This window comes from Phragmites australis, chromosome 18, assembly GCF_958298935.1.
Source record: "Phragmites australis chromosome 18, lpPhrAust1.1, whole genome shotgun sequence".
In the NCBI taxonomy this organism is placed as follows: domain Eukaryota; kingdom Viridiplantae; phylum Streptophyta; class Magnoliopsida; order Poales; family Poaceae; genus Phragmites; species Phragmites australis.
Window position 1 is genome coordinate 14,867,096 of NC_084938.1, and position 15,221 is coordinate 14,882,316.

The window sequence follows — 15,221 nt, forward strand, 5'->3', positions numbered from 1 at the left end:
GATGCAAGGAAGAGCCTCCCATATGCTCCGTATATCATGTACATCATTGAGAAGGTCACCAAGATCTCATTCTCAAATGATTGTATTCACGATCCCTACCGTGTGATGAAGAAGAAGACTTCCTCTAGGCCATCTCGTGATACAAGTTCATCCCATGCAGCTCCAGTTCCCTCTCGTGCATCCTCTTCACAATCCCATGGTGGTGGCTCTCGTGGCCGTGGCATTTACATTAAGAGTGTTCTTCCTTCTATCTTCAATATGTGCAAGTACAAAGCCACAGAAGTGAATGAGATGAGACGAGAAGGAAATCAAAGGGAATTTAAAGCTACCCACTTCCCCTCATCGAGAATTGCCCGATTTCGGTGATCCGTTTGCCGAGTGGGAAGTCGTGGATCATGAAAAAGAAGAAGAGGCACCTCCAGCTCCCCACTCTCGCCGTTCTCGCTCTACTCATGGTGAGATAGAAGAAGAAAGTGAAGAAGAGGGCGAGTATGAAGAAGAAGGTTATGATGATGAGGACGAGGGCGAGGATGAAGAAGAAGATGATGATGAGTAGTTGCTGCTCTTCATAGTATTTTCTTTTCTCCCTTTTTGGCGCTTGATGCCAAAGGGGGAGTGAAAAGCTTATCTATCCATTCGTGTTCTCATTTCGTCTTGTAATAACTATATATCATGTGTGTGGTGGTGGACATGAGACCTTGTGTGTTTGTGGTGTGCTAGAATTGCTACTTAATGTTTAAGCTAAGTTTTATTATGCTAGTGTGAGATTAAATGTTCTTGTGCTGAGTTTTGTTTTTAGAGTAAAATCTATCAAAGTCCGGAGGGTCCGTATAAATGACTGGAGAATCTGCATTTTTGCAGAGCCTCTGCATAATTCTGTGGATACTCTGCACATTTACAGAATTTTAGGATATTGCTATGAATATCATGTCATGTGCATCACGTCTATTCATGATCTTATACACATACTGTTGTTGCACCCTACGGATGCTATGATATAGGAAGAGTCTCCACACTATACTAAAAATTGTGCAATTGGTATTTTATGCCACTTTTTGAAGTTCATTCAAATGCACATCTTTAAGGGGAGCTCTTTATATCATAAGTATTCAAAATCTTTTATTATATACATCTTTTGTAAGCTTTAATTGGGTTGTCATCAATCACAAAAAGAGAAAGATTGAAAGTGCATCTAGGTCCCTAAGTGGGTTTTGGTGATAATGACAAATAATTAAAGAACTAATGAGGGTTATGAGGTATGGACAGGTGTGATTCCATCACGTGAAAATTCAACACATGGTGACCCCTAAAGGAAAAAAGCAAAGCAGCACATGGATCATATAGTTTTAAATTCTTTTATCATTTTAAAACTGAGTTTAGGATGCCGTACTATTAAGGGGATACGAAAATTACTTGTTTACATAGAAACAATACTCAAGAGAACTAACAAACCCATGAGAGATATCGAACACAAGTCTTGCACCCTTGTTAGCCCTAATTCTTTTGAACTGAGAAAATGCGGAGGATCCGCATAATTGTGCGGAGGGTCCGCACTTTAGCTGCTTTGGGTTAACTGCGGAGGGTCCGTAGTTTTCAAGAGTAACGGCTAGTTTTTTAGAGTGGAGTATTTATACTCCACACCTTTTCAATCAAATATGAATCAAGCATTAATTTTTTACCTAACCTGAGACAAGAAGCTCTAGTTCATTCAAAGCTCCCCTCTCCAATCCCCTTTGTGATTCTTGGTGAAATCTTTGGTAGGATTGAGTGAGAGAAAGGAGTAGTGCTAGTGAGGTACAATTCCCATCATTTGAGCACTCGATTTCTTCATCAAGCCGATGATTTCGTGTTTGTTACTCTTGGTGGTTTGTCCACCTAGACTGCTAGGCGTCGCTCGTCGAGCTCCCAATCTTGTGGTGAGCCCCGGGAAGTTTGTATTATCCCTGCAATTGAGTAAGTAACCTAACTTGATCTTTGTGGTCACTTGGGTAAGGAAAGGGTTGAAAGAGACCCAGCTCTTTGTGAGCTCCTCAACGGAGACGTAGTCACTTCTTAGAAGAGTGGCTGAACTTCAGTGAACAAATCCTTGTGTCTCATTTGTCAATTTATTGTGATTTGTTCTAGTCCCTAGTTTCTATTAATTTTTAGGGTTTTAACCCGATCTATCTCTTTGTAAGGTTTGAGCTGTAGGTACTTGGATATAAGCTTGGAAAACAACCTCTGGTGCTTGGTAATTTGTGGATTTTATACTCTTTGTCTTTGCATAGGCATCGATTTAAGTTTTCTCCAGAAAGTTTTGAGTATCCGCAGATTTCTGCGGAACCTCCGCATATCTGCGGAGGTTCCGGACAAATCTACGGAGAGTTCGTATTTTTTTTAATCCATTGCATTTAGATTGTAAATTTGCATATTTCACCTATTCACCCCACTCTAGACGATATTTTAGTAAGAAACCGGTAAAGAAGATACCACATTATTGACAGCTGCTTAACATGTTTCACTAATGTCTTATTATTGACGGATCCAATAAGGAAGCATCACTAATGTACCTTCTGATCGGGATCAGATATAGGCCCATCACTAATGAGTGGTTATTAGTGACGGGTTGTAACATGTCCCGTCATTGATGATAATAGTGACAGGTCAAGTTATGACCTGTCACTAATGACTAGGTCATCAGTGATAGTAATCCTAGGCCAGTCATTAGTGGCGGGTCAAGTTATGACCTGTCACTAATGACTAGATCATCAGTGATGAGTCGTCCTAGACCAGTTATTAGTGATGAGTCATAACTTGACCTATCACTAATGATCCACTCATCAATGACGGGTCGTCCTATATCAGTCATTAGTGATTGGTCAACTTGTAACCTATCACTAATGACGGTATTCGCAAATATTTTTTTATTTTTATTTTATTTTTCTCTTTTTTCTCTCACCTCAGCAACACTATAATAGGAACCACTGTACATTTCTGTTCAAGTTTGATATAAGATGTGGCGGCTATGGACACAAACGCGTGTTCTGAAAATGGTGCAGAAACTTCTAGACGTGAGAACTCAATCTTCCAAGCCATTTTTGGCCTCAAAAAATTCTCTAAAGCCAACAAAGTGAGGGAGGAACAGATGTAACTTTTTCTGTAGATGTCCGTAGAGTCAAAAAAATATCAAAATCGGAGTTCGTATGTAAAAGTTATGCCCATTATACCGAATGCACTCTAGGTCACCTATCAAATTATAACCCTCAACGAAATTTGGTAAAATTAGTCATTAGTGATAAGTCTTGGTTATGACACGCTACTAATGACCTTTGTCAAAGAAGGTTAAAAGGATAAAATATCCGATTTCTATTATAATTACGTGATAGCAAAGGTGGTGAGGTGGCTACACGCGAGGAGGAGGTTGCGAGTTTGATTTCCATGGAACGTAAACTTGAAAACAATGTGAAAAAGCTTGGCTTGTGAGGCATATGGGATGGGCCTGTGTTGCGATGACTTGTGTAAAAAAATATTTTTTTAACTTTTTTGTGTCCAAAAAATACGAAAAATGTTCATCGATCATTAGTGACGGGTCGACCCGTCACTATTGACTGAACATTAGTTACAGGTCACGGTTATGACCCGTCACTAATAACCTCATTAGTGATAGGTCATTACTCGTCACTAATAACCTATCATTAGTAACGCGATAAGAGTGACGGGTATAGGACCCATTACTAATACCGGTTATCACCCATCACTAATGACTTCTTTTCACGAAGTACCAAGAGACCAAATTATCCCCAAAGTACACACAGTAGCCAGAAGTGGAGCGTTTCGAGTCGGGGCAAATCGGTGTCCGAGTAGGCTATCAGGATCATCAGGGAAGAAGTGCCATGGTAAAGACCATAGTCGATGATGCCTTTGACATACTGCAGAATTCTCTTGATGAGCGCAAGATGCTACTCACGTGGATCATACATGTAGAGGCACACATGTTGGGTTGCATACACCAAATCTGGACGAGTGTGGTTGAGATATTAGCCCTAGTGAGGCTCCTGTACTCTGTAGGATCAGTAACAGGCGTGTCGTCAAACATGGAGAGTTTGGCTTAAGAGTGAGTGACAATCAGTCATGCCGGCACGCTAGAGATGATCGGTGGCATACTATCGCTGTGAAAGAAAGATACCATTGGAGGAGCGAATGACAGAAATACCATGGAAAAAATGGAGATCCCCCAGGTCAGTCATAAAAAATTCAGAGTGCAGGAGAGCAATAATTTTTTGTAGCAAAGAAGTGGACGAAGCTGTAAGAATAATATCATCAACGTAAAATAGAAGCTAAGCAAGATGAGTACCATCCTGTAGGATGAAGAGAGAAGCATCACAAGCTGAGGAAGCGAAGCCTAGGGTTGTGTATATGAGACGCAAAACAGTTGTACCATGTACGAGGGGCTTGCTTAAGTCTATAGAGGGATTTTCGAAGAAGACATACATGCTATGGAAAAGAAGGATCGTCAAAACTAGAAGGCTATTGGCAATATACTGTCTCATCAAGATTGCCATGAAGGAAGACATTTTTGATGTCCAGTTGGTGAATAGATTAAGAGCAAGAAGCGGCAATGCTCAGAACAACACGGATGGTGGAAGGCTTAACAGCTAGCCTGAATATCTCATTGAGAATAGCCACGAACCACCCAGCACATTTTGTGGCGAGCAAGAGAGCCATCAAAATTGAATTTATGTTTGAATATATATTTACTGGAAACAAGGTTGGCAGCCGAAGGATGAGGAATGAGAGTCCAGGTGTTGACATCACGCGACACCAATTCGCATCAGCAAGGGCACTCCTGTTGTTGGTAGGGAGTGGAGAAATAGAGGAGTGCGGGACTGAAAAGGCTGATATAATCAATATACTACCTCCATTCTCAAATAGATGTCATTTTAGAAATTTGATTTTGTTCTTAAATAGATGTCGTTTTAGGTTTTTAAGGTGATGTTTTACTAGAGTGCCCATATTAAAAACTATTGAAAAATAAAGTTTTAATTCAATAAGTGTGGTGGATTAGTGGCTTATGTGTTATTGATTAAATATTAAGAAATCAAGAGAGGTAAACATATCATGTATGAAGAATTTATTATAACCTTATTCTATATGCTAAAAGCTAAAACGATATCTAAAAGAGAATAGAGATATTATATGACAATACCGGCGGTGGCACAAGTCACCATGTGGTGAGGGCCGGAGCGAGGACGAGGAATCGGACTGGCCCGAGGTACTTTGGGTACCTCTATGACAGGTGGTGGCGAGGAGAGCTTGTCGGAGGTGTGATCGCCTCTGCGACTACTATTGTCTAATGTTTGTAAGCTTTCTTCAACTTCAAACAACTTTAGTTCTCGAACTTTATTCTGACGGAAGGTTGTTATGGATGGGGGTTAGGTTTTTATTGCATGGATCTTGAGGCTCTCTAAGGACATCAGTCTTCATCTAAACTATGAATAGAAAATTTTAGTTCCTCTAAATCTAAAATGAGTTATGATAGGTGTTCAGAAAATTAAATTAAGAGATTTTTCCTGGGATTTGGAGGTCATATTAAAGCTTGAAATAATTAGAAACTGAAGGATGAAGAAAAGGAACAGAAAAAGGGTATCCACATGTCTAGATTCTAGCCATACATGAATTGCGCGTATGCTCACGTTGTTCCTTTAACGTTCCTTCCTCGTAGTTGCTTAATCTAGTAGAAGAAAAGACAATATCCCTATTTTCAAGAAGCTCTCTCAACCATTGATCAGGAGCAAATCAACGATTTACTATACTTGGCTTGTGGCTCTTTATCAACCTCCGTGTGGAGAGATTCAACCCAACATACGCTACTACTAGATTAAGCATACCCGACCGTTTAATCAATAATAAAATAGTTACTGTCACAATTCACATTTGGTAGGAAAGCCAGATGTTAACACCAGTAACCCATTCGGATATTTTCCCCGCTAATCAGAGGGTCCGGGCAAGGAAGCTGCTAGAAAGCGAGAACTGGGTACCTTTCTTCCTTCCTTTCAGCCGCCACATCAAAAGATAAAGAGGATGGATGCATATGCTTAAATCAACCTCAGTGCTTGACTGACTCCTAAGCTCTCCAGTGCTATCTTGCAAAGTTTCTGAATAATTGTAGCTCGAGTAATCTGCCTTTGTGTAAGCATGCCTACCATTGAATCTTCTGTTCGATCTTGTCGGTGGCGCATTCCGAAAGTAAAAGTGAACCAGTTATGCAGGTGCCATGTTGCACGGTGTCTATATACGCTGAACCGTAGACAGAATTAGTTATCAGTGGGCTAGTGCTCAGCTGGGTCTGCTGCAGAAGTGCAAGGCAGTAGAGTCCAAGGAAGACAGCTCGTGGACAAATGAATCAGCAAGGTGTCAAGAAAACTTATCCTTGGATCAGTTTAATTTTGTCTTCCAGATAGATGGGGAGATGAGATTGTGAATTGTTGTCGTTGATCAATCACACTCATTTGTTCACTGCTCATTGATTTGCAGAGCCACCAGGGGATTCCCACACCATAGACATCGCTTCCCTGGCCCAAGAGCTGAGGGAGCAGCCGGCCGCTGCCGACTCCTCCGTGGCGCAACTCGGGGACGCCTCCCCTATTTGCATCATCGCCGAGGTCGGCAGCCTGACCCGCAAGGTCGACCCGAACGAGTACAACCCGCACCACGTTTCCATTGGCCCGTACCACCGGACCTTGAACCCGAACCTCGCCAGGGACGACGAGAAGAAAAGAAGCCTCAGAGACGTCATGTCGGCGGCGAGCCCCGGCGTGACGGTGCAGGCGTACCTTGAAGAGCTGGTGCGCCTCGAGGGCCGAGCCAGAAAGTGCTACGAACACTTGTTCGAGGGCTTGACGAGCACGGCGTTCGTGCGCATGCTGCTGCTCGACGCCTGTTACGTGCTCGCCCGGTTCCGCTGTGTCGACGGATACGCCGAAGGACGCCGAAGGAATGTCGCGGCTACGGCTACGGCCAATGGCCACGTGCAAGACGGGTACCACAGCAGCAGCGCGGCAGGCGGCGGCGACATGCTGGAGGACGTCGCGGTGGTGCGCGACGTGCTCTACCTTGCGGAGAACCAGATACCGTTCTTCATCATCGAGAAGATCCACCAGATGACCATTTTGGATCGTGGCGTTTCTGCGGCGAGCACGATTGCGGCGTACGTCCGTGAACTCTTGCAGCAGTACTCGGTGGCAATGCCGAACGTGGCGGAGCCGCCGGGACCAGGGAATCTTCTGCACCTGCTGCACATGCACTTCATGCTCACCATACTCCCGTCAGCCACGGGAGCTGATGCTGAAGCCATCGGGGAGAAGGTTGGCCGGTGGCGCACGGCGACTGACTACTACTTCGCCGGCGTAAAGTTCAGGAGGCGGCCCCTCCGCACCGACGAAGCCCAATGCATCCTCGACGTGAGGCTGGACAGCGGCGGCGGCACGCTGGAGATCCCCCAACTGAACATCGACGCCGAGACGTGGCGGCTCCTACGCAACCTGATGGCGCTGGAGCAGCACAACCCGGCGGTCGGGAGCAACGTCACGGCATACTGCGTCTTCATGTCGCAGTTGGCGTGCACGGCAAAGGACGTAGAGCTTCTGTCGAGGAGAGGGGTCATCTCGCACGGCCTCGGCAACCACACCGAGGTCGCCAGCTTCTTCACCGACCTCTGCAAGGGGATCGTGTTTAGATTGGACGACCCCGACCGCAACTACCTGATGGCGACGTGCCAGGCGCTGGAGAAGCAGTTCCGAAGCCGGGCGCGGCGATGGATGGCGTGGCTGCGGCAAAAGTATTTCAGCAACCCGTGGCTTGCGGTCGGGCTCGCCGCGGCTGCCATCGGTCTAGCTTGTGCTGTGGTGCAAGCAGTGTACTCTGTTTTGAGTTACAGACACTAGGAATTCAGTGACGACAAAACGTACGAATTGCGGAATTGAGCCGTATTTTTTTATATGACGAAAGGGGCAAGTTGATAGCCTCTGTGTGTGGCTGTGTCCACAGTCCACTAGATAGGAAATCAGCGAGGCGGCTCTGTGTGAAGTAAGCAATGATTACCCTGTGTCTTCGAGAAGTAAATATATTTTTTAAGAAAATTTTTATCATCTCTTAATATTACATCGAGTTATACAGCATAAGAGTTTCCTCTCGATCTTTGTATAGCTAAGATACATATAGCCAAAATAAAAAACTAAAGTGACAAAGCCAAAAAAGAGCCAACAAGCTAGATGAAAACTCTTAGACACAATTATTAAGATTGGCTTCAATACTTATTCTAGACTGCCATCTAAATTGGCTGGAGAGCTCCTGAGACACTCGCTCTAAATATGTTGCCGCCGTAGTAACTACCACACGGTGCTCCTATAGTGCAACACAGGCCACGAGCGGAGCTAGTATATACATGTAAAAATAGCATGCAATAGAGTAATAGATCTCTTTCTGCTAAAGATAATATCATTTCTGCATAGCCATATGGACAAACCAAAAGTGGCTGCTACAGCTAATATATTAGCTTTCAAATTTTTACTAATACCTTGAAGCTAATTCCCAAACATATTCGATACACTTCATGGTGTGTAAAGATTTGAGGCCACCTGGATTATGAACCAAGCAGAACGAGCAAAACGACAATCATAAAAGAGGTGCTTAATTATCTCCTTTTTTGACAAAAGGAACAATTCTAATTCCCTACTTATTGTCTTTCAATTAGGTTATCTTTTGTTAAAAGATTTCATGTCCGAAGGTATCATAGAAAAATCTTTATTTTTAGCGGTAATTTAAGCTTCCATATTAGATTGTTTGAGAATGGTTCGTCACCTAGCACAAGAACCTTATAAAGGGAGTTGATAGAAAATATTACAACACCCAACTAGGTCAAAAATAGTGGTGCATTACTTTGTTTCATTAGAAAGGGCTCATCGTAAGCTTTTAGAATGTCCAAAATCGTCTAAAACGAACTTCGTATGAGAGAGCTATGCCCGTTTTACTGACGTGCTGTCCTAAGACTCGACCACGACTGTGACCATGACTTCGACCATGACCACGACTAGAGCTCAGCCTCAAGTCTAAGTAGACTTGGCCTTCGAGAGGTAATATTCGGGTAAGGTTGTGGTATTTTTCTCACGTTCCTAAGTAATAAAATATCACAAGAATTTAGTAGTAATTCATCCAAGAAAGCATGAACAACGAGAAATGAGTTCACCAGTGGTCTAATTATCGTGCACGTGCTCCAATAATTGAACCTTGTATGATTTAATGATTATTTGCAGTATCGATCGTATCCGAATGAGCCATGGGGCTCATCATCCTCCCCCTCTTGAATTGGAGTCATTCTCGACTCAACATTTTCTTCTTCTCCCAAGTAGGACTTCAAATATGAAATGTGAAATATGAAACTAACCCTAAAATCTACAGGTAAGTTCAATTAATATGTATTGTCATTATTTTTCTCAATTATCTTAAATGGTCCATTAGCTCTAGATATCAACTTTGATTTTTTTTAGTTCTGGAAACCTATCATGTCTCCAATGCAACTAAACTAAATCACCCGGTTTAAATTTTATTTCCTTTCTACCATTACTTTCAGCAATCATATACTTTTCAATCATGCTCTCTATATTCTTTTTTGTTATTTCATGCAACTTAAGAATAAATTTAGCACGTTTCTTAGTACCTAAATTAAGTATTTCAAAAGTAGGAAAAAGTAGTAAATCAATGAGCACGGGAGTTAAATTCATATACTATCTGGAACGGACTTATCTTGATGGTAGAGTGTACCGACATATTGTAAGCAAATTCAATATGCGGTAAATACTATTCCCAAATCCTCAAATTTTTATTTAGAATAGCCCATAACATGGTCGATAATGTATAGTTGACAACCTTTGTTTGATCATCGGTTTAGGGACGACACATAGTAGAAAATAGCAGCTTCGTCCCCAATTTATTCCAAAGTGATCTCCAAAAGTGACTCAAAAACTTTATGTCACGATCCGAGATGATAGTATTAGGCATTCCATATAATCGAATGATTTCATAAAAAATAAATCATCTATGTTTATAGCATCATCGCTATAAAATGTGCAATTTTAGAAAATCTATCAACAACTACAAATATGCTATCACTCTCCCTTATTGTCATAGGTAGTCCTAAAATAAAATCCATAGAAATATCCTCCCATGATGCACTAGGAACAGGAAGAGGCATATAAAGACCATGTGAATTTAAGTGAAACTTAGCTTTGTTGTAAGTGGTACAATGTTATGTAGTGCTCGACGTCACGTCTCATCTTTGGGCAAAAGAAGTGGGTGACCAGCACATCTTTAGTCTTCTTTACTCTAAAATGTATCATGAATCCTCCTCCATGCGTCTCCTGTAACAACAAAAGACGAACAGAGCTAGCTAGAATGCATAGCTTATTAGCACGATAGAGTAATCCTTTATTCAGCACATATTTATTCTATGTTTTCCCTTTTTTACAATGTTCAAGCAATTCTTTAAAGTCTAAATCAGCAGCATATAAGTCATTAATAGTCTTTAAACCAAAAATCTTATAATCAAATTGAGATAACATGGTATAACACCTAGAAAGTGCTTCAGCAATCACATTATCCTTTTCATTCTTATGCTTTATGACATATGAAAAAGACTCAATAAATTCGACCCATTTAGCATGTCATTTGTTCAATTTAGCTTGACTCCTAATATGTTTCAACAATTCATGATCAGAATGTATAACAAATTCTTTGAATCATAGATAATGTTGCCAAGTTTCAAGCATACGAACTAAAGCATACAATTCTTTATCATATGTAGAATAATTCAAACTTAGCCCATTTAATTTCTTGCTGACATAAGCAACAGGTTTACCTTCTTCAATTAACACACCTCTAATTCTAATCCCACTAGCATCACACTCTACCTCAAAGGTCTTACCAAAATCAGGGAGTTGGAGTAAAAGAGCATGAGTAAGTTTCTCTTTCAATAACTTGAATACTTCTTTTTGCTGGTCCCCATTTGAAAACCACTAATTTCTTTATCAATTCATTCAATGGGGCAACAATAGTGCTGAAATCCCGCACAAAGCGCTGATACAAACCTGCCATACCATGAAAACTTCTCACTTGAGTAACAGTTTCAGGGTTGGCCAACTCTTTATAGCTTTAATTTTTGGTTCATCCACTTTCTATTTCCTATGTAGTAACAACATAGCTAAGAAAAGAGACTCAATCCGCGCAAAAGATGCTCTTTTCGAGGTTAACGAACAAACGTGCATCTCTCAAAGCATTCAAAACAGCACATAGATGATCAAAGTGTGACTCATGTGACTTGCTATAAATCAAGATATTATCAAAGTATACCACCACAAATCTTTCAATGAAAGCATGTAAAACTTCGTTCATCAATTGCATGAAAGTATTAGGTACATTAGTTAACCCAAAAGGCATTACTAACCACTCATATAAGCCAAATTTAGTTTTAAATACATCTTTTCATTTATCTCTAAGTTTTATTCTAACATGGTGGTAACCACTTCGTAAGTTAATTTTAGTGAAAATTATAGAACCACTCAACTCATTAAGCATGTCACCTAGTCTAGGAATATGACAATGATATCTTATAATAATATTGGTGATGGCTCTATAATCAACACACATACACCAACTACCGTATTTCTTAGGAACCAAAAGAACATCAACAACACAAAGACTAAGGCTTTCTCGTACGTACCCGTGATCCAAAAGGTCTTGGACTTGTCGCTGAATTTCTTTAGTCTCTTCTGGTTTGATCCTATATGCATCATGGTTTGGCAAAGTTGCTTCCGGAATCTAATCAATTTGATGTTCTATTCCTCGAATTGGTGGTGATCCCGGGGGTACTTCAGCTGAAAAAACATCCATAAACTCCTGCTAAAGGTTAGCAATTGCAGGAGGCAAAGAGCTAGATATGTCATCGAGTAAAACTAAAGCATCTTTGCATATCAAAGCATAGCATGACAGCTCATTGTCATAAATTTCAACAAGGTCAGATTTTGTAGCAAGCATAACACACTATTTTAATTAAATTCCATCGGACTTAGAAGTTGTTGTCACCTTCTCCTTTTTGTATGGAAAAATTTGTTTCACTACTTGCTGATTTTCAGATTCATGCTTATGATCCTTTCTCTTATTTTCAGCTCTCTTTTTTACATTTCACAATTTCAGTAGGGATTAAAGGTAGAAAGGTTATTTTCTTTCCTTTATCATAAGGGTGTACTTATCACTTCTCCCATGATGTGTTGCATCTGTATCAAACTCTCATGGTTGACCTAGCAAAAGAGAGCATGCTTGCATCGGTACTACATCAAAATTAGCACAATCATGGTATGAACCAATAGAAAAATACACCATAGCCGTTTGCATTACCTTCACTTTACCGCTGTTGTTGAACCATTGAATATGGCAAGGGTGAGGATGGGTTCTTGTCGAGAAGGCAAGCTTCTCAATCAAATCTAAACTTACCAAATTATTGTAGCTCCCTCCATCAATAATGACTCGAACACGGTAATCCTTGAGTACGAGGAACATCTGAAATAAATTGTGGTGTTGTAGCTGTTCAACTTGCTCCATTTGAGTGCTTAACCCTCACTGCACAATGAGGGTCCTATAATTCTTTATGGCAGCAACACCAAATTGTTTCTCGTGGTCGATATCTGTCTCGTGTTCGTCCTCTTCACCTGCAAGGTTAGCTGCAAGAGTATATTCATCATCAACATCGCTAGCACTTACATATCCACCGTCCTCTGTTGCAATGTACTCTCGCTGACTTGGGCAATCCTTCATGACATGGCCCATTCCCTTACATCGGTGGCAAATAATCCCAGTCGTGCAATCAGTCAAAGCAACCAAAGAAGAGCTATTCGCTGGAGCTTGCACACTAGTAGATTTGCTTAACTCGAGAGCGTGTAATGGTGTTGATGGTACCGCTGAACACGTCCTTCTCGAGAAGTGGGCAACAAACCGTTAAGCTGAATGTGGGGCTATTTTGTCTTGACCCGATGTGATTTTGAAGTAATCGAGCTTCCAAAATTGTTCCTTGGCCTCTGTTGTCGCCCTTGCAATTCTTTTTCTGCCAAACATGCAAGTTGGAACATCCTAGGAATGATATCATATTCTTTGTAATTGACTATATTCTGAATTTCATACCTTCACTCTCTATAAAAGCATGCAGTTGCAGCCTCTTCATCCTCAATAATATTGCAATGCAGCATGCTAATTTGTAGCCCCTAATAATACTCTTCTACAGAACTAGATTTAAGTGCTGCAATTTCTTATGCAAATCACGTTTAAAATAAGGTGGAACAAATATGTTAGGCATAGCAGCCTTTAAAGCATTACATGTAGTAGGTGCTAATCCGTCCATACCCTATTTCACTAGATGATTGTAAAATTTTTAAGTTCACAAGTGGCTTGTCTAACTCTATGCACTTTAGGAACTAAATGAGCATTAAACTTTTGTTCTACCATCATCTTTCAATCTAAATACCTTTCAGCATCATAAGCACCTTCAAAAGATGGTATAGTAAATCTAACCTTAGCAAATAGATCATTAATATGTGGGTTATGTTGCTGAAAATTATTACCTCTTATACCTTGACGGTTGAAATTCAATCAGTTCCTTTATCGTTCATCAAAGGCATCACGATCTTGCCTCAAAATTTCATCATCTGTGATGGACTCCTCTTGTTCATGAGCTACACCATGAGGATCCACTCGACCATTGTTTGGTGGCGGAATAACCAATCAATCAAAGCATGTATTGAGCATTGCATTGCTTTCATTGAGTCACAGCAATGCGGTATTGGTTCCCGCAAGCTTCTTGTCAATATCATCATTAATAGTCTATCGATGATCACCATCAACATTGTGAGTTCTTCCCTCAGAACACTCTTTCACATCCGATATTTTACCTACCATGGTTTGTAGCAGACATAAGATAACAAAAGATATTATCCCTATTGACTACTAGGTGGTGAAAAGTGAAGTGGAGTCACACATTCTCAAGCGTCTTAGCACGCTCTTGCAAGTGTTTTTACTAATCATAGCAATTGGCACAACTGGTAGATGGTTCGTGATACCTTATCGGGTGCGAGTGAGGTAGTTGAAAGGAAAGAAACTGTACTGGTCGAGAGAATATGTAGCTTGGATAGTGTTTAGTAGTAAGGAATAATAATAATTGAAATTAGATTAGCAAAGCTGAATAAGAGTCTATAGTACTCGTCATAGTTGCTGGTCCGAACACGTTCCTAGAACTAGCTCAAGCAAGTCAGAAACTATGACAGACACAAGCACAATGGAACAAAATTCGCAATGCAGACTGTTTTTTTAATTCTCTCTCTCTCTCTCTCTCTCTCTCTCTCTCTCTCTCTCTCTCTCTCTTGAAACTCTTTTCTTCTTGCTTTTTTATGCGAATGTGACACAAACTCAAAACTCTTCTACTGTCTATTCTAAGACCAGTGAGGTACGTGAGTCATAAACTTTTTCCGGGGAGAAGGGTATAAAGGTAATAAAAATATACACTCACTCTCTCTGAACTTTGGCTACCTCTATTTCGGCTATGGTGGTCGGATCTGAGAAGGTGGGTGACCTCGACTAAGTGGTCACGGCGACTAGATGGTCGGACCCTGAGTGGATGGTAGAAGTGATTGGTCAGAACCTGAGTGGATGGTCGGAGTGACTGGTCGAACCCTAAGTGGATGGTCAGAGTGACTAGTCAGCTATAACAGACAAGACTCGATGAGAAAAATAGGACGTGATGACTTGACCAGCAACAAAGACATTGACGATGGACTCGAACTCAACAACGCGAAAATTGAAAACAAAAATGCAAAAGGCACAAAGTGGTTTGGATAGCGGAATAACTATGATTTAAACCTTTTTGTGGGGTAATTTTCTGGACTCTAGGTAATGGAACAAAACTAAACAAAGGGGATAACTGAGCTTACCTAACAGGCAACCGAAGCTCTGATACCACTTGATGCGAGGATGCCCGATCTTTCGTAGGTAATATGATAAGTTAATTTGGTAGAGCTTCTACATTGATGATCCAAAAGCTCCGATCAGAATAGATAAAAAACAATCGCAACCACTACACCACTACTCCGTGGTTATAAATCGTGCCTAGACATAGTTGACCTCGTCAAAAAGGCTTTTCTTGCTAG

The 15,221-nt window shown here is 41.0% G+C and overlaps 1 protein-coding gene across 1 annotated transcript; it reads left to right on the forward strand.

Annotated features, from left to right (window-relative positions):
• The first annotated feature begins 5,907 nt into the window (after positions 1–5,907).
• On the forward strand, positions 5,908–8,075 carry LOC133899194 (UPF0481 protein At3g47200-like). The gene is made up of 2 exons (XM_062340163.1): positions 5,908–6,390; positions 6,514–8,075. The coding sequence occupies exons 1-2, from the start codon at positions 6,378–6,380 to the stop codon at positions 7,920–7,922; spliced, it is 1,422 nt and encodes a 473-aa protein (XP_062196147.1). The 5' UTR covers positions 5,908–6,377; the 3' UTR covers positions 7,923–8,075.
• The last annotated feature ends 7,146 nt before the right edge of the window (positions 8,076–15,221 follow it).